General features: G+C 45.3%; 1 protein-coding gene across 1 annotated transcript; it reads right to left on the reverse strand.

The window, feature by feature from the left end:
• Positions 1–19,085: 19,085 nt before the first annotated feature.
• On the reverse strand, positions 19,086–27,400 carry LOC307205662 (uncharacterized protein). The gene is made up of 3 exons (XM_079958349.1): positions 27,288–27,400; positions 23,392–23,498; positions 19,086–21,150 (listed from the first exon to the last, which is right to left on the reverse strand). Exons 2-3 carry the CDS (start codon positions 23,433–23,435, stop codon positions 20,160–20,162), a joined length of 1,035 nt encoding a protein of 344 aa, XP_079814475.1. The 5' UTR covers positions 23,436–23,498; positions 27,288–27,400; the 3' UTR covers positions 19,086–20,159.
• Positions 27,401–27,826: the final 426 nt, after the last annotated feature.

The raw sequence follows: 27,826 nt of genomic DNA on the forward strand, positions 1-27,826 counted from the left end.
CAAAACCCTATCTAGAATCTATGACATACTTTTAGAGTGGTATACAAAGGACGAGGAGGTGAAGGAGGCAATGATTAAATGGGCAATTGACTTTGGTTATAATATCGATTTTGAAAGGTGGCTGGAAGTGTGGAATTGTAATATAAAGTTTACAGCATGTATGTCTCTGAGAGAAAATGTTTGGAAGATGCTATATAGGTGGTACCACACCCCTGTGAAGTTGGCCAAAATGTATAGACTAAAAGATAAGAAATGCTGGAAATGTGGGGAGGTGGAGGGTGACCTATATCATCTATGGTGGACATGCAAAAAGGTGAAAGGCTTTGGGAATCGGTTTACAATAAGCTTAAAAGAATATTTAAATACACTTTTCCCAAAAGACCCGAAGCCTTTTTGCTGGGAATGACGGGTAAAGATATTAAGAAAGAAGATAGAACGATATTCCTCTATGCCACCACAGCAGCGAGAATTTTATTGGCACAATATTGGAAAGTGGAAACTATCCCCAATATAAATGATTGGCAAATTAAAATGATAAATTATGCTGAGCTTGATAAATTAACAGGTAAATTAAGAGACCACGATGAACAGAAATCTCTGAAAAATTGGAGTAAATACTGGAACTATATTGGAATAAATGCTTAATGTGATTGGCGGGGTCAGAACAATACTACCAGCGTGTGAATTTAGGCCTATAGATTAAAAATCAAATACGTAATGGAAGCAGATATTTGATACTTACCAAAAGGATGGAAGGAAGTCCAGGAGGTGGTTTTTGCGTGTTTTTTTTTTTTTTTTTTAATCGTTTACTGTTTTGTGAAACAGCCAGATTAATCTATCTTTGTATAGTTAGAGAGAGGAAAAAGTTGGCTTGTATATCCTGACGCTTTTTTTGTTTTTGTTTTTTTGTTATAATTTTTTCTTTTGTATCTGTTTGTATGTTTGTTATGTGTATAACCTCAATAAAAATGTATTTGGAAAAAAAAAAAAAGAGAACGTGACTTAATTTCTATGCATGTGCAAAGCTGAGCTGAAGAATGCCTTCATATAAACCTGTGTAGTTTATAGGCCTGTAGACTCCACTTTTGTGAGTTTGTCTGAAACCACTGTTCTTCTGACCAAGTAAAGTCTCCTCAGACATTACAGTGACGTGTTTATTGAGGAAATCCACCACACCTCACTCTGTCTAATGGACGTTTTCATGTGAGGAACCTTCACATCTCTCTTTTGATCAACTTCTGTGGTCCCAGATCCTAACCACTTTGATCACTTCTTCAGGAGTTTCTTCACTAGCCTTCAGCCCCACACTCCCTGTCTCACAGTGAGGAGATTAGGACAAACACAACTGGCACTTCCATTACAGGGAAATATCACTTCCCCTCTACTTTTTAGCAGCCATCGGTGCCATCAAGACACCAGCAGCCATTGTACAAATTCCCACTGACCTCTTAGACTTATTATAGGATCATAGAATCTTAGAGCTGGAAGCGTTGTCTAATCCAACCTCCTTCAATGTAGGAATCTCAGCTAAAGCGTTCATGACAAATAGCCATTTAACCTCTGCTTAAAAACTTCCAAGCAAGAAGAGTCCACAATCTCCCGAGTTCCACTGTCAGACAGATCTTACCATCAGAAAGTTCTTTCTGATGTTTAGTCAGAATCTTCTTCCTTGTAACTTGAAGTGGCTGGTTCAAGTTCTGCCCTCCAGAGCAGGAGTAAACAAGCTTTCTCCTTCCTCCATGGGACAGCCCTTGAGGTATTTGAAGATGGCTCTCATATTTCCTCTCAGTCTCCTCTTTTCCAGGCTAAATATACTTAGCTCCTTCAAGCATTCCTTATCAGGCTTGGTTTCATTTATCATCTTGGTTGCCCTCCTTTGCACACCTTCCAGCTTGTCAACGTCCTTCTTAAATTGTGACACCCAGAACTGGACACAGTATTCCAGATATGGTCTGACCAAGGCAGAATAGAGTGGTACCATGACTTCCCTTGATCCGGACACTATAGTTCTGCTGATGCAGCCTAGAATACCATTAGTTGTTGTTGTTGTTGTTGTTGTTTTCCTGTTTCATCACACTTTTGGCTCATGTTCAGTTTGTGGTCCACCCAGACCCCTAGATCCTTTTCACATGCCCTGCTGGTAAGCCAGGTGTCCCCCATCTGGTGCATCTGGTTCTCCCTGCCTAAGTGCAGAACCTGACATTTGTCCCCATTGGAATGCATGCCCAGCAACCCACATGTTGCACACTAAAGGAAACAAGAAAGGACTAGCATGTTGTACAGAGTCATGTCTATGGAGTCAGTGGAGATGAACTCTCAGATCATTTCCAGTTCTGTGATTATAAGAATATATGTGATCTTGGAGTGCAAATTGCTACTACCTTAATAGCAGCTCCTATACCAGTTTTGGGGTTTTTTTAACTAAGGTAATAAATACAAAGCTCAGTTTTAAATGATATTGAAATCATAAACCATTCCATCAACCCTCATCAACCTCTCAGACCTATTTGCATGCTAAGGAATCAACACAAGGCACATTAAGGAAAGGAACAAGAACTAGTCACAGAAACAAGACTGAATGACATGGCCTATGCAATCCCTCCCAAATCTTACAATTCTATTGATAAATGTGGTTGTGGGTTTGTTTGCTTTGCAGCACTTCTTGCTACTATTTAGCGATTACCCCATACACCATCAAAATCAAAACCAGAACACAGGTGATATGAAGCACATTTTTTTTTAATGATATTGAAAGCATATGCGCAGAGTGTCAGAACATGTTGAGACATAAAGGAAGATCTAGATGCAACCATGGTTTGTATCTGAAGAACAGCATAGTAAAGAGAATTTTCAAAATAAAAATGGAGGGTAATGGAGTATGGAGACCTGGATTTCAGAGGTGCTCAGAGAAGCCACGATCAACCTCATTTGGAGATCATGCATGCTCATTGTCTCTGAGAACCAGGCTCAGAAGCTCAGCTGCAGAACTTTGTCAAAAATTCATTGCCGGGTCATTTCTTGGGTTTCTATGGGCTCCGTCTGGCCTCGGTCGGGGCAGGATCTTACCAACAGCACCCACGGCCACCCCAGCCTCCGTATCCACCCCAGCCCCCACGGCCGCCCCAGCTGCCATAGCCGCCATAGCCGCCACAACATCCACGGCCACCCCAGCCCCCAAAACCACCCCAGCCCCCATGGCCTCCCCAGCCACCATAGCTGCCATAGGCCCCATAGCTTCCATAGCCACAGCAAGGTGCATCAGTTGACACGGCGCATGAATCATCAGCACAGCTTATGATGGGTCCCGGGACAGTGATGTAGAAGGGGGGAGGCTGGATGAACACGTGGTGCGGGGGGCATTGTGATTCGCAAGTGAAGCCGCAGTGTCCGTAGCCGAAAGTCATCTTTCTGTAATGAGTCGGGGTCTGAAAGAGCAAGCGAGGGAATCCAGTTAACCAAAAGGCAAGGAAAACAGCAGAGACTGGATGCACAATGTTCTCACATCATTAGATTTGAGGCTGAATGAAGGGAACCTACAAACTCAGCCTGGGTGGAAGACTCTTCAGTTTTGACTTCAGAGTAGAAGCAATGAATTTGAGACTAGTCTAAACAATAGCTAGAATCCAAGGGTTGTATAAAAATAATTTCTTCTCTGAGTAGGCCCACTGGGACCAATGGACCTCCAGTGAAGCAAAATCTACTACCTTCCGAGGTAGTTAGCTGTGTCCATTGTTTAAATGGGTCACCTCTGGGTAGGACAACTCATGACATCCAGACCCATCTTGTGGTCCAGCAGAGAACAGATGTTCAGTGCTGTCTATGTGACAACCCTTCGGATGTTACCATGTTCCACCTACCAACCTCCTGTTCTCCTCTTCCAGTGAAACAAACCCAGTCACTTCAACCTTTCCTCATGGTTCTCCAGAACCTTGGTGATCCCCCTTGCACTTTTCTGAACCCTTTTGAACTTGTTTTTATATTCAATTAAAAGGAAATAATTCCAGCTCACCTGTTCTCTGAAGAGCAGAAGACGAGAGATGATGTGGTTGAATACTGGGAGAGCAACTGATGGAGGGACTGCTTGATGGGAGCCCTTTTTATAGTGTGAGGAAGCCAGCGCAGGAATGCTCTCTAGAGTTTATGCAATTATTTACCAGCCAAGATTTGTTGGCTGTAAACTCTGATCTTCGGGTTATAATTGCTAGGTGACAACGAGCTTGCTTTGCCGCTGGGTCTGCCATTATTTCCAAATTAGAGGCACTTCTCTCTTTGTAGGACCCTTTAATTTCATGTGATGTCACAATCACCCTCTCTGGACACGCAGAAGGGCCTTGCAGTTTTATTTGATGATGGCTCAATGACCTTGATGGCTGGTGCCTACTAGCAACTGGAAACATCTGACATTCTTTCTTTTTAATGTTTAATTGGATTGTTTTATCGCATATTTAATTACAGTTTAATCTGGTTTGGTCTCCTCCTTGTGTCCTTTAAAAAAAATAAAATTATTCAGCAATTTCAACATAACAAATTATCAAATCAACAATCAAATACATTATTCCCCCCCTTTTCCCACCCCCTTCCATCCCTCACTTCCCCCCACCACCAGGGAATTCCCTCAGCTACACTCTCTCATTTCTCTGCACATATTATTCTCTGCATGTTATACAATTGTACATATCCTGACATTCTTGGGTGGCTGCTGTAAATGAAGTTTGGCGGTTGCAACATAGTCTACAAAGCAGATGGGAGCATGAGTACTGCAACAGCCTAGCAAGAACAGCTGAATCATGGAATTTCATTACTTATTGCATCTTTCCTCTCCAAGGAGCTGAAGGTGAGGTACATGGCTCTCCTCTTTCTCATTTAATCCCTAAAACTACCCAGCAAGGGGGTCGATTGGGAAGTTGAACCCTGGTCCCTCCCTGGTCTCAGCCTGACACTCTATCCACAACACCAACTTGAGAACCGGAAATGAGAAGAATTTACAGGGGATGGGGATTGGCCAAGGTTTTGGAAATGGTATAGGTGCAATCTATTCAGAACAAAAGGCTAAATTAATTGTCAACAATGTGGTGACGGAAGAATTTAAGGTTGCCCAGTCTCCCCTTTGCTTTTTATATCGGTTCTGGAGGTCCTTTTAAATATGATTAGAAGGGATCCACTGGTTAATGTTTTACAAGTCGGAGCTAAACAGTGCAAATTGAAAGCATTTGCCGATGATCTGGTATTGACATTACAGGAGCCAGAATCTAGTACCAAAAGAGTATTGGAACTGATTCAAGAATTTGGTCAGGTAGCGGGATTTAAGTTGAATAAGATGAAAATGAAGGTGTTAGAGAAAAACCTAACAGTGATTGAGAGAGAGAGGTTTCAGAAGGAGACAGGATTAACACTGGTTAGGAAAGTGAAATACCTAGGGGTTAATATGACTGCCAAGAATGTGAATTTATTTAAAGACAATTATGAAAAATGCTGGATGGAAGTGAAAAAGGATTTAGAAATATGGTCAAATTTGAAGTTATCATTGCTAGGCCGAATTGCTGTGATAAAAATGAATGTATTGCCAAGGATGATATTTTTGTTTCAAACATTGCAAATTTTGGATAAAATGGATTGTTTCAAGAAGTGGCAGAGAGACATTTCTAGATTTGTCTGGCAGGGCAAGAAGCCTCGAATAAAATTCAAGATATTTACTGATGCTAAAGAAAGAGGTGGAATTGCCCTGCCAGACCTTAAGCTTTATTATGAATCAGCCGCTTTTTGCTGGCTGAAAGAATGGCTGCTTCTTGAAAAGACGGACATTCTGGACTTAGAAGGTTTTAATAATGTATTTGGGTGGCATGCATATTTGTGGTATGATAAGGTCAAAGCACATAAAGCGTTTAAAAACCATATTGTCAGGAAAGCACTGTTTAATGTCTGGATAAGATATAAGGACTTGCTTGAAAACACCCCCCTTCCATCCCTCACTTCCCCCCACCACCATGTTATAAAATTGTACATATCCCTACATTCTTGGGTGGCTGCTGTAAATGAAGTTTGGCGGTTGCAACATAGTCTACAAAGCAGATGGGAGCATGAGTACTGCAACAGCCTAGCAAGAACAGCTGAATCATGGAATTTCATTACTTACTGCATCTTTCCTCTCCAAGGAGCTGAAGGTGAGGTACATAGCTCCCCTCTTTCTCATTTACCATATTTTTCGCTCTATAAGACACACCGGACCATAAGATGCACCTAGTTTTTGGAAGAGGAAAACAAAGAAAAAAATATTCTGAATCCCAGGAGCCAGGACAGCCAGCGGGATCACAGCGCAGCGATCTCGCTGGCTATCCTGGCTTATGAGATTCCCGCGCACAGCCTCTCCTGGGCAAGGGGAGCCTTCATCCCCCTGCCCAGGAGAGGCTGTGCATAGCCAAGGCTCCCCCAAGAGCCGCGCTCCCTTTAAAGAGCGCATGGAGTGTGTCCTGCCCCCAAGAGCCACTCACACGCTCCATGCAGCTCTTTAAAGGGAGTGCTGAGCAGAGCCTCCCGCCTCTATTCACTCCATAAGACGCACACACATTTCCCCTTACTTTTTAGGAGGGGGGAAAGTGTGTCTTATAGAGAGAATAATACGGTAATCCATTTTCTTTCTCATTTAATCCCCACAACTACCCAGCAAGAAGGTCGATTGGGAATTTGAACCCTGGTCCCTCCCTGGTCTCAGCCTGACACTCTATCCACAACGCCGACTTGAGAACCTGAAATGAACAGATTTGACCATTCTTATGGGGACGCGGGAGGGACGCGGGTGGCGCTGTGGGTAAAAGCCTCAGCGCCTAGGGCTTGCCGATCGAAAGGTCGGCGGTTCGAATCCCCGCGGCGGGGTGCGCTCCCGCTGCTCGGTCCCAGCGCCTGCCAACCTAGCAGTTCGAAAGCACCTCCGGGTGCAAGTAGATAAATAGGGACCGCTTACCAGCGGGAAGGTAAACGGCGTTTCCGTGTGCGGCTCTGGCTCGCCAGAGCAGCGATGTCACGCTGGCCACGTGACCCGGAAGTGTCTCCGGACAGCGCTGGCCCTCGGCCTCTTAAGTGAGATGGGCGCACAACCCCAGAGTCTGTCAAGACTGGCCCGTACGGGCAGGGGTACCTTTACCTTTACCTTTATGGGGACGCGGGTGGCGCTGTAGTCTAAACCACTGAGCCTCTATGGCTCACCAATTGCAAGATCGGTGGTTCGAATCCCCACGACGGGGTGAGCTCCTGTTGCTTGGTCCCTACTCCTGCCAACCTAGCAGTTCAAAAGCACATCAAGCACAAGTAGATAAATAGGTCCTGCTCCGGTGGGAAGGTAAACGGCGTTTCCGTGCGCTGCTCTGGTTTGCCAGAGGCGACTTAGTCCTGCTGGCCACATGACCCGGAAAAACTGTCTGCAGACAAATGCCGGCTCCCTCAGCCTGTAAAGTGAGATGAGCGACGCAATCCCAGAGTCATTCGCAACTGGACTTACCTGTCAGGGGTCCTTTACCTTTTTTTAAAAAAAAAAAAATACTACCAGCGTGTTGTTGTTCTTCTAGGGGTACTCAAGTGTACGCAGTACCGGCATCATGATTTTTTTTTTTTCCTAGAAGGAAAGCCCTGCCTACTAGAACAAATCTATACACCCAAGGTCACTTGAAAGTTATAGATTCAGGACAGTCAACATGATAGGAATGTGGCCGTGATTAATCATGGGTCAAAACTGCATGCCATTATGTGCACAGGATAAATAAAATAAACCCACATCCTTGTGATCCCAACTAAAAGGCTGGCATCCATTTCTGAGCTCGTATAATGACGCAAATTGCAGACCTGCGCCAGTTTGGTGGACACCCCCACAAACAACGCTCTTAATCAGCGATGCTAAATGCCCCAAGAAGAACAACGTACATCACAACAATGATGCATATTAAACATTAATGGCTGTTTGTGAAGCCTTCTGGAGAAAGCCTCCATTCGGGGGTGGCTTTGAAACACTTCATGTCTTCCACACACGGGCATCATTGTCCTTGTTTAACATGCAGGTGCACGAGGGCGGTTTTGGGCTCACATTTGCCTTGGGTTGAGGACATGACCCTAAGCTACAGATGGGCAGATCAGCACATTTCCATTCTGTGTCGCTTTTGCTTTTGTTTAGGCAAGCTTTTAATGTTTAATAGACTATTGTATTTTAATATGCTGTTGGAAGCCACCCAGAGTAGCTGGGGAAACCCAGCCAGATGGGCGGGGGATAAATAATAAGTTATTATTATTGTTGTTGTTGTTGTTTTATTATTTGCATGTGTTCCACTCCATGCTTGCTTCTGCACATGCTCAAAGCCCACTCTGCAGATTGTCTTCCTTCCTTCCTTCCTTCCTTCCTTCCTTCCTTCCTTCCTTCCTTCCTTTTATTTGATTTATTTCTTAATAAGTGATACAGAAAATTAGAATGAAATGAACAAACAAATACTGATACAGTGGTACCTCGGGTTACATATGCTTCAGGTTACATACGCTTCAGGTTACAGACTCTGCTAACCCAGAAATAGTACCTCGGGTTAAGAACTTTGCTTCAGCCTGAGAACAGAAATCGTGCTCCGGCGGCGCGGCGGCAGCAGGAGGCCCCATTAGCTAAAGTGGTGCTTCAGGTTAAGAACAGTTTCAGGTTAAGAACGGACCTCCAGAACAAATTAAGTTCTTAACCTGAGGTACCACTGCACAAAATTAAAAAAGAAATCATACATCTACACCCTACACAACATAAACCCTTACACACACACACCGTGACTTCCTTCCACCACAGCTCGACTTCCTTTAGTTCAAATTTAAATACAGTCATTGCAATCTTTGGATAATACATCTCTTATATCCATTTCTCATTATTATTCTTGCTTGTGCTTTACATTCTTAATCCATGCATAGAAACATATTACTTTTAGAGCAGTGTTTTTCCATATACTCCTCAAAACATTGCAATTCTAGTCTTAATATTTGATTTGTCTGGAGCCTTATGGCTGCTGTTAATTTAGCGAATTCTTTAAATTCACTTAGTTTACATATCCAGTCTTCTTTTGTGGATATTGTCTCACCTTTCCATTTACTGGTGAGAACTATTCTGGCAGCTGCCATGGCGTATAGAAAGATTGTTTTCTTTTCCTGTGCTATATCCTTCCCTAATAAACCTAGTAAATATGCCTCTGCTTTCTTTTGTACGGATTGTTTTAATAAATATTGTGCATTTAAATTGTCCATTTTTTTCCTATGCACCCCCCTAACCCCCAAGCCCCACATCTACATACATTTTTGCTCTCAAATATGTGGGTGGCATCCATTGCTAGCCCTATTCAGAGTAGACCTACTGAGGTAAAGGACTTTAGTATCAGCTTGACACAGCATATAGTTAAACTATGGAGCTCTCCTCGACAGGAGGCAGTGACGGGCGCTAACCTGGATGGTTTTAAGGAGGATGAGACATATTCATGATGACTACCAGGCATGGTGCCTACGTTCTGCATTCATGGCCAGAGGCCGTAATGCTTCTGAATACCAGCTGCAGGACTCTATCCATGATGGACAGAGTCAAGACTGTCAATCCTTCTAGTTCAGTATTGTCTACTCTGGTAGAAGCTCCCCAAGGTTTCAAGCAGGGTTCCCTCCTAGCCCTACCTGGAGATGCCAGGGATTGATTTTGGGAGCTTCTATGGCCTTTCCTCAAAGCAGCAGGTCTCCAGAGCTTCAGGAAGGAGGTCTTGCCTATCCTTACATGGATGTGCCCTTGGGTATCGAACCTGGGACCTTCTGCATGGAAATCTCTGCCACTGATCTGTGGCCCTTCCACCTTGATTTGGCTCACAAGTATTTGAGCACTCAGATTCTCAACTTCCCTCTAACCTTTTGATGTGGGGTACCCTGCTGCCGTTTTCTACAGGGATGTAAGCCAGTGGTTTCTAATTGGTGGCCTGTGGATCCTGAGGGGTCTGTGTAACCCAACCAGGGAGTCCGTGGTACATATGTACCCATCAACTGTCTGGGGCATCCTGTTTTGAGGGGTCGTGCTCTTTCATGGCACCCCAAAATGTGTGAGATTGTGGCAGACCCATGTCTTGAGAGAGAACATGGGGTCCAAAAACAAACGTTTTGGGGCACCATGCTCTTGTGCTGGTAACATGACTCACACGGGCGCACAGCCCAGAACATGCACATCCCACTTTTGTGCAGGAACATGTTGGAGGGTATGGTGGCACCATTTGCATAACAGAATCTAGCACAGAGATGTCGACATTTTCAAAACTAAGGGGTCTGTAGCTTGACTTAGCTAATTGGGAGCCACTGATGTAAGCATGTCTTGGGACACATGGCTAAGTTGCAGATTGGAGGAGTGGGAGTTGGGAAAGGTCATTAGACAAATCACTGGTGCAACTGCATTTGGAATGTTCTGTTCTGTTCTGTTCTGTTCTGTTGTCTCCTCTCGAAAAGGATATTGTAGAGGAAGAAAAGTGGTATGGTATGACTTCAAATGTATAGTGTAGATGGGACCTTAAGTTCAGTGGGTTGTATCCAATGTTAATCCTGCTCAGAGGAGACCTGTTAAAAAGGAAGGACATGACTAATTTTGGCCCATTATTTTCAACAGGTCTTCCATGAGTAGAACTCAGATGGATACAACCCAATGGATCTACTCTGGGTATTTCTAACATTACCTGAGACTCCAAAACTGGAAGAAGTGTCCGGTGAAGGATCAGATCAGTGGTACTTTGGTAACAAGGTATGGGCATTCAGGGGATTCAGCTATGATGGCTCGGCTCGGCTTACACAGTTGGAGGCATGAATGCTTCTGAATGCCAGCTGCTGAAAACCGCAGGAGGGGAGACTTGTTCTTGTGCTGGGGGCATCCAGTTGGCCACTGTGAGAACAGTGTCCTGGATTAGATGGGTCAATGGCTTATGTCCTTCTGACCACTAGTCCAAAGTTCAGGTAAAGAGAATTCCACAAGCACCCCAGCACTTCTAGAAATTACACCTTTGTGTAAGCCACAATTGCATCACACATTCACTCCATTTACAGCACATCTCCCTTTACTTGAGGAGACCAGAAAGCATCCTTGGCATCTCCCAAACTGCAGCGTCAGAACAATTGCAGTGATTTGGGTGTGATCCCTACCATAATCTGAAAGCCAGCAATCAATTTGAACTTGGATCTGCCCACAGGGTGTGTCACACCCACGAGGGTGCCCAAGGAGGAGAGTATAAAAAGAGCTCTCCATCCAGGACCTAACCATCAGCTTCTCCTCACTCAGGAAAGAGCATCTTGTGGCATCTTCTTCTTGGAGGACCAGGTATGTTCTGATCTAATCCAGTTGCCTTATAGATAGGAAGCTGCCTTAGACCAGTATTGTCTCAGTAATGTCTGCTTTGAAGGGCAGTGGCTGTCTAGGGTCTGGGGAAGAAGTATCTCTCAGTCCAACCTAGAGATGTCAGGGATTGAATCTGGAGCCCTCTGCATGCAAAAGAGATGTTGTATCACTGAGCTATGACCCCGTCCCCAAGGTAGATGGTGCCATTAATACCATCAAGCTAAATATGAGCTCAGAAGAAGGCACGAGGAGCCAGAGGTCAGGTGGAAGGGATCTCATGCTTATGCTGATCCCTGCCACCTAGGATCAGACTTGGCTGGTGCCCATTGGGACTGGTGAGACAAAAGGCAGGGAGTCCAACAGTAGGTGGTGCTAGAACCAATGACAGGCAAAGCCAGCTCATCCTAGTTTTCTCCCCCACTTCTTCCCATAGAGTCCTATGAAGGCAACACTCGGCCCCTGGCCTGGCTGTTGTAAGAAAGTAGCCAGGATGGTGCGGGATGGCTGAGTGGAGACAGAATGGATAATAATAATAATAATAATAATAATAATAATAATAATAATAACAATGATAATAATTTATTTATACCCCGTCCATCTGGCTGGGTTTCCCCAGCCACTCTGGGCGGCTCCCAACCAAATATTAAAAACACAATACAACATCAAACACTAACAACTTCCCTAAACAGGGCTGCCTTCAGATGTCTTTTAAAAGTAAGATAGTTGCTTATTGCCTTGGCATCTGGTGGGAGGGTGTTCCACAGGGCGGGCGCCACCACCAAGAAGGCCCTCTGCCTGGTTTCCTGTAACCTTGCAATGAGGGAACAGCCAGAAGGCCCTCGGCGCTGGATCTCAGTGTCCGGGCTGAATGATGGGCGTGGAGACGCTCCTTCAGGTCTACTGGGCTGAGGCCATTTGGGGCTTTAAATGTCAGCACCAACACTTTGAATTGTGCTCGGAAACGTACTGTGCTCGGATGCCCTATGCTTCCTAAGGGACTGCTTAGAACACCATTATCTAAACTTCTCGCTTTGTGATTCACACATTTTCCTCATTATTGCTTATTCACACCCTGACCTCAGAGTGTGTTCCCCCAGAATTCCTGCACTGTGTGGGGGATTAATAGAGTGCTGCTTTTTCTACCAAAATTGGAATGTTGACCAGCATTCTTCTACTTCCTTGAAGGCAACATTTTTGCCCCCTAAACTGAAATGTGGGATTGGGGAGCTCCTGTTTTGCTCACATTAATCAGCTGGATGCAGTTCAAGTTAAGAGGACCTGAAGCTGATCATTCCACGTAGTGTGATGCGGATTTAGATATATAGTTCAATGCAGCACAGTACTGTTTTTCTAGAAAAAGAGGTGCCAGAACTCACTATGAATTCTTCCCTCATTGCTTCCCATTGATCCCAGTGGGCCTACTCTGAGTAGAAATTCATTTTCTACAACTCTTGGATTCTAGCTGTTACTTAGAGCAGTTTCAACTTCATTGCAACTGCTACAAAGTCAAAACGGAGGACTCTGCTACCCATTGAGGGTTCACAGATTTCCTTCATGTATTCTGAAAAGTGATGACTTAAGAGTTTCATGTGTCTGGTCTCTGCTTGCCTTTTGGTTAACGGGACTCCCTCGCTTGCTCTTTCAGACCCCGACTCATTGCAGAAAGATGACTTTCGGCTACGGACACTGCGGCTTCACTTGCGAATCGCAATGCCCCCCGCACCATGTGTGGATCCAGTCTCCCCCCTTCTGCATCACCGTCCCAGGACCCATCCTGAGCTGCGCTGATGATTCATGCGCTGTGTCAACTGATGCACCTTGCTGTGGCTATGGAGGCTCTGGGGGTTATGGCGGCTATGGCAGCTATGGTGGCTGGGGAGGCCATGGGGGCTGGGGTGGCCGTGGATGTTGTGGCGGCTATGGGGGCTATGGTAGCTGGGGCGGCCGTGGCTATGGCAGCTGGGGTGGTTATGGAAGCTGGGGTGGCCGTGGGTGCCGTTCTGGCTGCTGGGGGTGGTGAGATTCTGCTTAGACCAAGGCCAGACGGACTCCCTAGAAACCCAAGAAATGACCCAGCAATGGACTTTGGACAAAAGTTCTGCAGCTGAGCTTCTGAGCCTGGTTCTCAGAAACGACGAGCGCACACGATCTCCAGATGAGGTTGATCGTGGCCGCCCTGAATACATCTGAAATCCAGGTCTCCACACTTCCTTATCATGTCTATGCTCCATTTCCCCCCACTCTTGAGTGTCTGCTATGTTCTTCTTCAAATGCAAACCATGGTTACTTCTTGATTTTCCTTTATGTCTCTGACACTATCTGTATATGCCTTCTAGATCATTAAACAAAACGTGCTTCATATGACCTGTGTTCTGGTTTTGTTTTCACTAGTACAGGATCTCTCATTAAGACAGTAATTTATCCTCCACATTAGTGGGAAGAAATGCACAGTCCCACTTTTTTTTCATAGGATCATTGAGCTGAAAAGGATTTCATGGGTACCTACACTTTAAAGCCCTTTGTGGCTTAGGGCCCTCGTATCTACGAGACCGCTTCACCTGGTATGCCCAGCAGAGGACCTTAAGGTCCATGAATAATCATAGTTTAGAGGTCTCGGGCCCTAAGGAAGGCAGACTATCCTCTACCAGGGCCAGGGCCTTCTCTGTGATGGCTCCGACCCGGTTGAATGCTCTGTCCCATGAGACTAGGGCCCTGCAGGATTTAACCTCCTTCCATCTGACCTGTAACACTGAGCTGTTGTACCCAGGTCCTGTTTGCATATGACTGGCCCCTAGCAGAACAGACTGCTTGACAGAATGGCCCTGTATTGATGGGCGCTAGCCTGTCATTTTATATATGTTTATGGATAATTCCATAATTCCATATGCTATGGATAATTCCACTAGTACAGTTGGCATAAATTTACTCCAGGAGTAGCTGTAAGCCTGGACATGGGACATGGGACGCGGGTGGCACTGTGGGTTAAACCACAGAGCCTAGGACTTGCAGATCAGAAGGTCGGCGGTTCGAACCCCTGCGTGAGCTCCCGTTGCTCGGTCCCTGCTCCTGCCAACCTAGCAGTTTGAAAGCACATCAAAGTGCAAGTAGATAAATAGGTACCGCTCCGGCGGGAAGGTAAACGGCGTTTCCGTGCGCTGCTCTGGTTCGCCAGAAGCGGCTTAGTCCTGCTGGCCTCATGACCCAGAAGCTGTGCACCGGCTCCCTCGGCCAATAAAGCGAGATGAGCGCCACAACCCCAGATTCGGCCACGACTGGACCTAATGGTCAGGGTCCCTTTATAATAATAATAATAATAATAATAATAATAATAATAATAATAATAATAATTTATTATTTATACCCCGCCCGTCTGGCTGGGTTTCCCCAGCCACTCTGGGCGGCTTCCAAAAGAATATTATAATACTGTGATACATCAAACATTAAAAGCTTCCCTAAACAGGGCTGCCTTCAGATGTCTTCTAAAAGTCTGGTAGTTGTTGTTCTCTTTGACATCTGGTGGGAGGGCGTTCCACAGGGCAGGCGCCACCACCGAGAAGGCTGTCTGTCTGGTTCCCTGTAGCTTGGCTTCTCGCAGCGAGGGAACCGCCAGAAGGCCCTCAGGGCTGGACCTCAGTGTCCGGGTAGAACGATGGGGGTGGAGACGCTCCTTCAGGTATACTGGACCGAGGCCCTTTAGGGCTTTAAAGGTCAGCACCAACATTTTGAATTGTGCTCGGAAACGTACTGGGAGCCAATGTAGGTCTTTCAAGACCGGTGTTATATGGTCTCGGCGGCCGCTCCCAGTCACCAGTCTGGCAGCCGCATTCTGGATTAGTTGTAGTTTCCGGGTCACCTTCAAAGGTAGCTCCACATAGAGCGCATTGCAGTAGTCCAAGCGGGAGATACCTTTTACCTGCAAGCCAATGGTCAGAGACAATGGCAGCTGGAGACCAATGACATTTGGAGGGCAACATCTTGGCCAACCCCAGTTAAGACAGCCAAATGGTGCTCAGTTGGATTCATATATGAGACTTCACTGATGTTCAGACCAGACACTGAAGAACAACCCTCTCCTACCAGCTGCACTGGTGGCCTCAAAAGCCATCATAATGTCTCCCTGCAGTGATTTCTTAATATACCTGCCTATGTAGAAAGAAGGGGAAATAAAGCAGTCTTTCTTGCCATCTTCTGGAGAGTTGGTGCAGTGCAAGACAGAAAAGGCTTGTTCAGGAAAAAATATATATCAAGGGGTTGGAGCAACAAGGTTTTAAATGGGTTGGGTGGCCATCTATCAGGAATTCTTTGATCGTGGTTCCTGCATTTCAGGGGGTTGGACTAGATCAGTGTTTCCCAACGTTGGGTCTCCAGCTGCTTTTGGACTACAATTCCCATCATCCCTGACCACTGGTCTTGCTAGTTAGGGATGATGGGAGTTGTAGTCCAAAAACAGCTGGAGACCCAAGGTTGGGAAACACTGGACTAGATGACCCTTGGTGTAGTAGTAGTAGTAGTAGTAGTAGTAGTAGTAATAATAATAATAATAATAATAATAATTTATTACTTATTCCCTGCCCATCTGGCTGAGTTTCCCCAGCCACCTTCCAACTCCACGACTCTATGATTCTTTTATTCTATACAGGGCAGGATTTCAATTCACCTCGCCTATTTGCCTTCAGTCACTGTAGAAAACGCTGAGCAAGACGGGCCAACATTTTATACATGCGTGTTAGCACATGCATATGTTTTCTTGTGACGTCTGTTCTTTGTTTTTGTTTTTAAATAAATGATTGAATGATCAGGAAATGAAATGTCAGGAAATGAATAAAGCCTGCAGTCAGCCTGTCAGAAACACATATGCCAAGTTGGAAAAATGAAAAAGGAAAAAAAAGTGTTTAAGTTTATCACACACACCTCTCCGCCTCTACTCTCTCCCCCTACCTCCAGGTACCATATTGTGCCACACTGAATGTAACATAAAGACTTTATAATCTGTACCAAAAAAAACCCAACAACAACCAAAGACATTGCACGTTCTTTTGTATTTCACGAGAGTCTTCTTTTTTTATATAAAAATTTTTTATTAGGTTTTACTTTTTTTTTCAAAACCAGAAAGTGAAGTTGAGGGAAGAAGTCATATGAGGGGAGACAGTGGGAATTTATTTTGTGGATATATTGTTAGGTGTGATTTTAGGGGAGACGGAATGTATTTCATGAGAATCTTTAATATATATTTTTTTAAGAACTGAACCTCCCCAGCTAGAATTTCTACTTCCTAACCAGAACTGAAGGATGCATACATATCCAATGCGTGCTCAATCTTTACATTATTTCCCTATTTTTCTATAACAATGTGGACGCATTACATCTGCATGTTTGTAAAGCACTTTTGGTGTTTTGGAAATGCTCGTGGCTTCTCAGCCTTAGCTAACCTATGTGTTGTGTAGGTTGTTTTAAACTCTTTCAAATATCTGCAGCAGTGCAACCGTGTGCCTTCATCTGCCCCAGCCGCAACAAAACATGTCTCTCCCATATCGGTCCCTACAGCCACAGCAGGTGCTGCAACCTTCCAACAGTGTGACCTCATCCCTGAAGGCACACTCCTCCATTATCCCCTGAGACAGACGGGTGCCAATAACCAATGGGTGAGGAAGGCGGGCCTCATCTCACCCAACTATGCAGCCTAGGACCCTCGTACCTACGGGACCGCCTCTCCTGGTATCCCCCACAGAGGACCTTAAGGTCCACAAATGGCAACACTTTGGCGGTCCCAAGTCCCAAGGTGGTTAGACTGGTCTCAACTAGGGCCAGGGCCTTTTCAGTACTGGCTCCAACTTGGTGGAACGCTCTGTCACAAGAGACCAGGGCCCTGCGGGACTTGACATCTTTCCGCAGGGCCTGCAACACAGAGCTGTTCCGCCTGGCCTTTGGTCTGGACCTTAAAATGTTTTAAGGTTTTGTTTTGCTTTTTTTTTTTTTTTTAAGAATACTGTATGCCACCATAGGAGCCACCAGGTGGCAATCTTTCACAACGCAATGGAGATGGACATTGTGCGTCTGTTCTTGTTGGAGAGTGTATTGTGATGTAATGGAACCATCCAATCATTTCAAATACCGGGGTGTCATGGCCTCATCCTGCTCGTTATGTGATCCTGATTGGTTGGGATTATCCACATGATGTACTGCTTCTAATCTTGAGTGGCGAAGCGTTCCCACCTTTATGGGTTCATGTGGAGACCACAAACTGAAGGGGCTCAGGAAATACCACTGTGAAACAGTCAACATTCGTTATACACTTTTATTACTATATTCATTATACACCTTCATTATACAGCTTAGGCGCCAGGCAAAAATGTTCCTTTTCAACCAGGTCTTTGGCGATCTGATTGACATCCTATACCCTTTTTTTTTGGGGGGGGGAGTGTGTGTTATTGGGTTGTTGTTTTTATTTTGATTATATATATTGTGGTTTTTATGTTGATCTTTTATGTGAACCGCCCTGAGACCTCCAGGTATAGAGCAGTATTTAATTCAGTAAATAATAATAATAATAATAATAATAATAATAATAATAATAATAAGACTCGAGTCCTAACTACAAGTATCTGGGTGTAAGCATGATTGATTTTGTTGGCACTTAATATGAAGCGGGCTTGCAAAGCTCTATGTTGCAAATTCTGAAAGAAATTTACCGTATTTTTCGCCCCATAGGACGCACCAAGTTTTTTGGGGGGGAAATAAAGAAAAAAAATTATTTTCCCCCCAGGTGCTTGTGGGGCCGGCAGCGGGGAGAAGCACAGACCAGGTCCAGGGACAGCGGAAGGACGCGCTGCGCCTCCCAACTGTCCCCGGAGCTTGCGGGCTCTTCTCCCCACCGCCCGCCTGCAGACCAGGTCCAGGGACAGCAGGAGGACGCGCTGCGCCTCCCCACTGTCCCCGGTGCTTGCGGGGCTGGCGGCCGGGAGAAGCACGCGTCTCCCTGCTGTCAGCCTCCAAACCACATCGGGAGACAGCGGGATGGCAGCGTTCCACCTCCCCACTGTCCCCCGACCTTGTGGGACTGGCGCTGCGGCTCTCCTGAAGCCTGGAGAGCGAGAGGGGTCGGTGCGCACTGACCCCTCTCGCTCTCCAGGCTTCAGCGAAAGCCTGCATTCGCCCCATAGGATGCACACACATTTCCCCTTCATTTTTGGAGGGGAAAAAGTACGTCCTATAGGGCGAAAAATATGGTAACTATTCTTGAAAAAGCTGCAGTGGTTTTCTTAACAGTGTTTTATTTGTTTTTTAAAAACACACACACACACACAAATTAACTCATGTTTGTTATTAAAAAGAATGTAATTCTGAGGCCTGGATTTAGATGGCAGGTGGTCTGGAGGGTTGCAAACAAGAGATATGAGGAATGGGAATTACATTACAGGAATCACACCACTCGCAAACGGGCGGTTGACTTGCATGTGACCGTGTAGACGCACAGCGCCGGGAAATAATTAAATTCATACTCAGAAATGAAGAGAGCAAGCTGGAAAGTCCTCGTGGCTCACGAGGAGGCCCTCCCTGGAGCCCAAAGAGGATGTCAGTGAGGGAAAAGGAAGCCCTGAAGAGACCGGAATTGCATTTGGGCTTTGTTTAGGCTGCTCAGCCTCCCCGCCTAACAGCTGATGTGCAAGGTAGCTGCTTTCCCATGTGTTTATACATGACAAAACCATTTTTCACAATTTTAAGGATGGTAGAAGCCTGGTGATACAACCAAGTATACAAAAATCTTTTAATTCCAAACAGAAGCTTAACACTCACACTGAGAACAGAAAGAGGTATAATGGGGGGTGTAGGGTTGCAGTCAACTAACTCTTTCTCAGAGTAGTCCCATTAAAATGAATGGACCTATGTTATTCATTTCAAAGGGTCTACTCTGAGTGGGACTAGAATCCTTTAGTTCAAAGGAAAGGGTGAATACAGTAAAATACATAGGAAAAACAGGGTACTTAAACCAACTCAGAGTAGGCCCAGTGACATGGGCATGACTAACTTGGGTCCATTAATTTCAACAGGTGGTGTCCAATATTAGCCCTACCCAGTGTAGATCCGCAGAAATTAATGAAAGTGACAAACTTAGGACCATTATTTTCAATAGGTCTCTTCTGCGTGGTTGGATACAACCCAAAGCTATTAGTTCTCTTTTCAGTCAGTCCATGGATTTCAACATGTCTGCTCTGAGCAGGACTGATGATGGGAGGATAATAAATTACATGAGTAGCATTAAAATTGATTGCGTCAACTGACCCAGCCCAGTCTCGAAAAACTATTAACATTATTAATTTAATAAAATATCTGCAGATCACCATAAGGGCCAAGGGCAGGTCACAACAATCTAAGTCAGAAGCTGCCCAGAGTGGCTGGGGTGAACCCAGTCTGATGGGCGGGGTACAAATATATTATTATTATCATTAGCATTGAAACTACTTAGAAATGGCTTATTGAAACTCCTTATGGGTCTGCTCTGAGTAAGTATATCCTTGGAGGCAACTCCAACTTCAAAAGCAGCTCAAAACAAATTAGTCACTAGAACAGGGTGGATCCTAAAATCAAATAAAAATGGATCAAAACACATACGCCACTGTCAAAAATGAAACTTTTGCTATGGACAGTGAAATCTGTCTGCAGAATAAGGAGTCATGTTGAGTCACTGGCTTAGTTCTCCATGGATTGGGTGGGAAGGCAAGCAAGCCGTCCGTCCACCACCACTGATGTGTGCCCGGCTCCTCGGTGTGTGAAAGTCAAACGAGTTTCTCCCACATCCCTGTCGTCTTCAGAAAGGCCACTTGGTGGCCGAACAGTACTTCTTCCCAGTGCTTGCGATCTTAACATTTTTGGGAAGCTTCTTTGAGGCCGCCAGGTTTGTGGTGTTACGGACCAGGCTGGGCTGGGATCCTTTAGTCAACGAGACCCTGGAGCCTTTTGCCAGGGACGGCCGCGAGCCCTTGACCAAGCTTGGCTGAGAGCCTCTCGTCAGGTTGGGCCGCGAAGCCCTCTTCAGGAAGTATCGCGAGGCCCTCAGTGCGCTGAACCGCGGGACTTTGGTCACAACGAGACGAGGCCCCTTGGTAGCACGTGGGAGAGTGCCCTTTGCCGGGTGTGGCTGGGTGCCCTTTGTCCCATTTGCTTGTGAGGCATTGCCTAGGCCTGGCTGTGGGTCTTCGGCTGCATAGAATACAGGGCCTTTGGTCATCCGTGGTAGCGGTCCCTTCGCCACGCGGGGTGGTGGGTCATGAATATGTGGCAATAGGTCCTTGCTTGAGTACAGCACAGGGCCTTTGGTCATCCGCGGTAGCGGGGCCTTGTTTAAGCACGGCTGAGAGACATTGGTGGGATACATTACAGGACCTTTGGTCACACGGGGTAGAGGGGCGCCAGTGACACATGGTAGCGAGCCCTTGTTAATGGGGCCATGTCGGCCTTTGGTCATGCCACTGTATGGACATTGGGTTGGTAAAGGTTTCTGATAGATAGCTGTGTGTGGCTGCGTCGGGTTCTTGTTTAGCTTGGAGTATCTGGCTGTGTGTGGGTCTGGGTAGACCGTCGCACCTCGTGGTTGATAACCGGTCACACCGGGCGGAGAGTAGAGCTGAGCGCAAGGAGCTTTCCCACGTGGTGGAAGGGTTTTGTATGCAGGGTATCTTGACCCATAGAATGGGTAGTATTGTGAGCCAGACCTGGGTAGCCTTTTCGAGACAAAGGGTGGCAACGGCCGACCAGACGTGTATCCATAATACGGCACCTTTTGGCTGGCCCGGCGATACCTGCAAGAAGGAATTGAGAAGGTCATCTCCTCTAAGAACATCAGAAGAGGCCTGGAGCCGAATCAGGACAAAGGGCCACCTAGATCAACATCCTATCTTAACAGTGATCAACCAGATTCCCCAATGGAAAACCCACCAGAAGAGAACTCAACAGCAAGTCTCTCCCACTTGCAGAGCTGTCTTTCCTATTGGGCTTACTGGCACGTTGCGCCAGGGCGCTGGCCTCTCAGGGGTGCCCCAGCAAGTGGGGGAGCTGTGCGGCTTTGCTGGCAGCCTCCCCTTTCCCTGCATGCCCGCCAGCTGTGCCCCATCAACCATATGGCTGGCAGTAATAATAATAATAATTTATTATTTATACCCCACCCATCTGGCTGGGCTTCCCCAGCCACTCTGGGTGGCTTCCCAAAAAAATACTGTAATACATCAAACATTAAAAGCTTCCCTAAACAGAGCTGCTTTCAGATGTATTCTAAAAGTCTGGTAGTTCCAGTTACAGATAGGTAGCCGTGTTGGTCTGCCATAGTCAAAACAAAATAAAAAAATTCCTTCCAGTAGCACCTTAAAGACCAACTAAGTTAGTCCTTGGTATGACCTTTCGTGTGCATGCACACTTCTTCAGATAAACTGAAACAGAAGTCACCAGACCCTTCTATATAGTGAGAAGGTGGGGAGGGGTATTACTCAGAAGGGTGGTGGGAATGGGTGATTGGCAGATAGCTGTGATGAGCCTGTTGACGACTCTTAATGACTGCAATAGGTCTTACAGGAAAAAGCAAGGGGTGAGAAGGTGAAAAATGGTTTTGTCATGTATAAACAAAGCCATTTTTGTCATGTATAAACAAAGCCATTTTTGTCATGTATAAACAAAGCCATTTTTCACCTTCTCACCCCTTGCTTTTTCCTGTAAGACCTATTGCAGTCATTAAGAGTCGTCAACAGGCTCATCACAGCTATCTGCCAATCACCCATTCCCACCACCCTTCTGAGTAATACCCCTCCCCACCTTCTCACTATATAGAAGGGTCTGGTGACTTCTGTTTCAGTGTATCTGAAGAAGTGTGCATGCACACGAAAGCTCATACCAAGAACTAACTTAGTTGGTCTTTAAGGTGCTACTGGAAGGAATTTTTTTAATTTTGTTTTGAGTCTGGTAGTTGTTCTTCTCTTTGACATCTGGTGGGAGGGTGTTCCACAGGGAGGGTGCCACTACTGAGAAGGCCCTCTTCCTGGTTCCCTGTAACTTGGCTTCTCGCAGTGAGGGAACCAGCAGGTGTGCAGCTTCCTTACCAAGCCTTTGCGGGAGGAGAGCAATCCACGCAGAGGCTTGGGAAAAGGGCAACAATTCTGGGAAAGGGGGTCGCCAGATGGATCTTTGAACCACGGCGCTGGATATGCTTAAAATGGCCCTGCCCACTTGTGATTCTCTACCACTGGTACCACTCTAGTAGCAGAGGTAAAACATGCAAAGGAATGGCTATTCTTTCATCATTCTTGGTTGTTATTTTCCCAGCAACTCAGGACCGGTGGTCCCATGCAACATAGTTTTTCACAGCAAAACATCCCCATCACTTCTCAGTTGTACTTCCTGCCAACAGCAATTCAGAGACATGCTGGCTCTGACAGAGAAGGAAGAACATGATATGTCTAATCCTCTTTTAAAGCCTTTCAAGTTGCCATCTACGTATCTGTCCCCATCATTTACTGGTTTTGACAATCACTACCTCGCAATGAAGTGTTGCATGTAGAGATGGGTGTCACATTTGCTCACGTTCACCCATAAGTCGGCACTGTCCTGTTTACTCAACAACCTGCAATTTCTTCCTATATACATAAAAATGCAAGGCTGTCGTCAGTGTGGCTGCAGTTAGTGTGAAGGGAAGTCAGGAGATTCAGAGTAATCTCTATAATTAGATTCCTAATTGGTTTTGTTGTATGTTTATGTTTTGGAAAATCAAATAAAAATGTCCTTCTTTATTGAGGGTTGGCCACTGTGAGAAAAAGGCCTTAAGTTGAGAAAAAGGATTTTCTCTCCTGAATCCTGAGTGAAATGTTAGATACTGTATGTGGTGCTAAAAATTAAAATCATCACGAATCTTGAATTTCAAAAAAGGAAAGGAGAGGAGAGGAGAGGAGAGGAGAGGAGAGGAGAGGAGAGGAGAGGAGAGAAATCTGAGCAAGATTTGGAGAGCTTGGCTTTCCCTCGAGCTCATCCATTTGTCTCCCAAAGCCACACCTGCTTACCGATGAGAGAAGTTCAATGGAAGACCAGGAGCAGCATCCTCCATGTGACCAAATCAGGAGCAGAGACAAAGTCACTGGGAGTTACTGGAAAGAAGTTACGTAGCAACCTGAAATTATAAAGGGGTGAGTGGGTAGCAGAATTTCAGAATTTCACATCGTTTTTCAGTATTATCCAATTTCTTCTACCAGTGTGGTGTAGTGGTTAAGAGCGGTAGTCTCATAATCTGGTGAACCGGGTTCGCTTCCCCGCTCCTCCACCTGCAGCTGCTGGGTGACCTTGGGCCAGTCACACTTCTCTGAAGTCTCTCAGCCCCACTCACCTCACAGAGTGTTTGTTGTGGGAGAGGAAGGGAAAGGAGAATGTCAGCCGCTTTGAGACTCCTGAAGGGGAGTGATAAAGCGGGATATCAAATCCAAACAACAACAACAACAACAACAACTCTTCTTCTTCTTCTTCTTCTTCTTCTTCTTCTTCTTCTTCTTTCCCCCTTTCATAACTAAATCTCACATTTACTGACTGCTTCATTTATCTATCTACACACATCATACAAATCACCATTATTATTATTATTATTATTATTATTATTATTATTATTATTATACCACCCTATACGTGGGGGTCTCAGGGCGGTTCACAGAATAGAATCAAAATATAAAACCAGAAAATATCTAATAAATACAAAAACAACACAAGAGCCTCACCCCCCCCCCAAAAAAAACCCCACCATGTTTTAAAAAGGGTATAGGATGTAAGTCAATTCAACCAGAGGCCTGGTTAAAAAAGGAACATTTTTGCCTGGCGCCTAAAGGTGTATAATGAAGGCGCCAGGTGAAATAGATAGTAATTTAATTTAAAATGTATGTTATGGACATGTGCAATAAAGTCATTAACACATGAAATGATAGCTTCCTAAAATGGAGAATGAATCAAATTAATTCTGTAAAAATGCTGGGTGAAAGAGAAACGGAACCAAAAAGTGAAAATGTTCTGGATGGGCTGCAAGCGCCATCTAGGTAGTCAAAATAACTCCGGGACTAGTTTCTGCAAGACTGATCTCATAGATGTTTCTTGTTTTGATCTATGCTAATCAGCTTCCTTCGATCCTCTCTTTGCCTGTGGGCTTGGGACGCATAGCTAATTGGGACAGGGGAGGTTTCTTACACCAACTGCTTGTCAACTCCTCCCTTATCTTAGAGATGGATGAGAATTGGGGAGGGGACCTCTAAACCAGCGCTGAGTTAATGGCACTACTGGTGCCAGCTTACGTAGCTTCCTTTGTGTATAGTAGGCAAACTAAGTCCCGGGGGCCGAATCCAGCCCAATCACCTTCTAAATCTAAATCACTCTCTTTTCTTTAGCTGCCAAGCCAGTAATTTGCCTGGCTCGTTAGTGAACTCAAAATTTCTCTGTCTCATTAATTTTGATTTCCACTCCGTTTCTTCATTTATTATCACAGAATATTGTGATTGTAGCATTTTAATATTTCTTTTTATTTCCGCGTTATCTGGCTTCTTATATAATTCTATTTCATTCTTCCTAATCTCTTCTGGGACGCAGGTGGCGCTGTGGGTTAAAGCCTCAGCGCCTAGGACTTGCTGATCGAAAGGTTGGCGGTTCGAATCCCTGCGGCGGGGTGCGCTCCCGCTGCTCGGTCCCAGCGCCTGCCAACCTAGCAGTTCGAAAGCACCCCCGGGTGCAAGTAGATAAATAGGGACTGCTTACCAGCGGGAAGGTAAACGGCGTTTCCGTGTGCGGCTCTGGCTCGCCAGAGCAGCGATGTCACACTGGCCACGTGACCCGGAAGTGTCTCCGGACAGCGCTGGCCCCTGGCCTCTTAAGTGAGATGGGCGCACAACCCCAGAGTCTGTCAAGACTGGCCCGTACGGGCAGGGGTACCTTTACCTTTACCTTTAATCTTCTACCACTTTTTCTTTTCTTTCTGTTTTCTTTGAATGGAGTTTTGCTGCATAAAAAAAAATCCTCTAAGAACAGCTTTGCTGGCATCCCAAATGATTTTTAAGTCAGTATCTTAATTTAAATTGAAATTGAAGAATCAGCGTGTTTTTACATGAGTAGAATGTGTCCTTTTATTTAAAATGCATCTCTGGGTTATTTGTGGGGCACAGGAATTCGTTCATTCCCCCCCAAAAAAAAAATAGTCCAGCCCCCCACAAGGTCTGAGGGACAGCGGCCCCCTGCTGAAAAAGTTTGCTGACCCCTGGCTTAACATATTGGTACCTTGCAGACAAATCTCTCACTGCTTTGGTGTCCAAACCAAGTCTGTAACAGCAGTGGGGCTTTCAGGCTGCGTTACAAATTTATCTTTTCTTCTACTAAAACACTTGACCCTTCTGATTCTGATAGGAAATGTGTTCCAAATTATCTTTATTTGTTTGTTTACAAGCTATAAATGGATCTTTCTCAAAAAAATAAAAATAAAAAAAGTGGGGGGATATCAGGGCATGATACAGATAAATGCTTAAATTACCCAAACAGGCACATTGCAACAACAATACAATAATAAAATGATGAACTAATAATAATAATAGTAATAATAGTAATAATAGTAGTAGTACAGTGGTGCCCTGCAAGACGAATGCCTCACAAGACAAAAAACCCGCTAGACGAAAGGGTTTTCTGTTTTGGAGGTGCTTCGCAAGACGAATTTCCATATGGGCTTCCTTCGCAAGATGAAAATGTCTTGCGGGTTTTTCCGACTTCCCCCCCTTCCCCCCTTTTTCTAAGCTGCTAAGCCACTTATCCGCTTATCCGCTTATCCGCTAAGCCGCTAAAAGCCGCTAAGCCGCTAATGGGCTTGCTTCGCAAGACGAAAAAACCGCTAGATGAAGAGACTCGCGGAACGGATTCTTTTTGTCTTGCGAGGCACCACTGTAGTAGTAGTAGTAGTAATAATAATAATAATAATAATAATAATAATAATACCACCAAACAATAAAAATCAAGAGGAATAAAACCATCCCACCAGCTAATAATAGCATAATCTGTCATCTATGCTCTGGTAATATCTGGGTTAGATTACGGCAACGAGTTATACATTGGGGCTGCCTCTGAAGATGGTTCAGAAACTTCAGCTGGTGAAGAATTCAATGGCCATGACTAACCTTAAGTAAATTGATTTCAGTAGGTCTACCCTGAGTAGGACTCAGTTCGATACAATCCAATGACTACCCTTCTGTCCCTCCCCCACATACTAGAAAATGAGGTCAGAGAAGGGTATTTGAGACCCATCCTCAAAGATTTACACCAGCGACAAAATCCCTTGGGAAAAACCATCACTATTAGTCTCGTCAAATCTCTTTTAGGCTTCTTAGAAATCCCTCAGATGTTTTCTTCCGAGGAAGGAGGTGGAATAGTATTTTGGATGCCACCTTAGGCACAGTTGACAAACAACATAAAATTGTGCAAGAGGCAGGCACACACCCTTGCGAGATTTCAAGAGGCTTATACCAAGGGTTTGGGCTCCAGACCTTCTCTCTCACTGATATATTGCCTAAGAGACATCCAAAATAGCTTCCGATTTCATTCTCAGCATCCTCTGCTGGGAGGAAAAGTAGGCAAAGACCCTCTTTAGTATTCCACCTTGAAAACTCTGCTAGTTTCCACAATGCACACACTTCTTTGGAATCGTTCTTTGGATCTTTTCTCCCAGAGCCAAGGGTACAACCAAATTCACAACATGTGACATTTCACGCAAATAGCAAAATTCTATCAAATGCTCCAGTTTGGACAAATATACCAGGATGAGAGTCTCACGATGATGCAGACTATTAGACCTTCAGGCATCCTGGTCCCATTTAGAGTTTGTCTCGAAGCAATATCCAGAAATTCAGTAGCAGAGAGTGCACAGAAAGGGGGAAAGCAGTTCCTAACTTACCTGACTTCCAGACGCAAACGAGTCTGGACAGAAGTGTCAGCAAAGGCTGGGGATGAGGAGAGCTTTTTATGTGGTTTTAAAAATCCCCCTGAGGGACGTGAGGCACTTCTGCTGGGGCGACGTCACTGGCAACCTGCAAATCGTGATCCGGGGTAATATGCTAAGCTTCCAAATGAAGGCTGTTTCTTCCTCCTCCTAAAACATTAAATTAAATTGCAAAGACGTCCATTGGAAGTCCTACAGCTTGGAAGCAGGGCTGTGCCTCATGCAAAATACATGCCACCGATCAGCAACAGCTACTTGTACTTGCTGATCCGAATTCATGGGATTATCGAGCTGGAAGGTACTTCAGTTTATGTCATATAGTCAGCCCTACAAACATTGGAGGGGCTATAGAGTAGAAGGAAACTTCCTGCTTAAACGTCTTCAGGAAGGGAGATCCCACCAGACTGAGCCAGTCTTTTCCACCATCTGGAAGCTCTTATTAGCTCAGCCTCCTGTTCTCACAGTGGCCAACCCTCAAGAAAGAAGGGCATTTT

Source organism: Podarcis cretensis (assembly GCF_951804945.1).
Source record: "Podarcis cretensis genome assembly, chromosome: 16".
NCBI lineage: Eukaryota > Metazoa > Chordata > Lepidosauria > Squamata > Lacertidae > Podarcis > Podarcis cretensis.

Excerpts from the sequence above, each read along its gene's own strand:
- LOC307205662 (XM_079958349.1), bottom strand. The coding sequence starts at position 23,435 with ATGGAGGATGCTGCTCCTGGTCTTCCATTGAACTTCTCTCATCG. Across the intron at positions 21,151-23,391 it reads CCATTGAACTTCTCTCATCG|GTATCGCCGGGCCAGCCAAA; the intron begins GTAAGCAGGTGT and ends TCCTTCTTGCAG.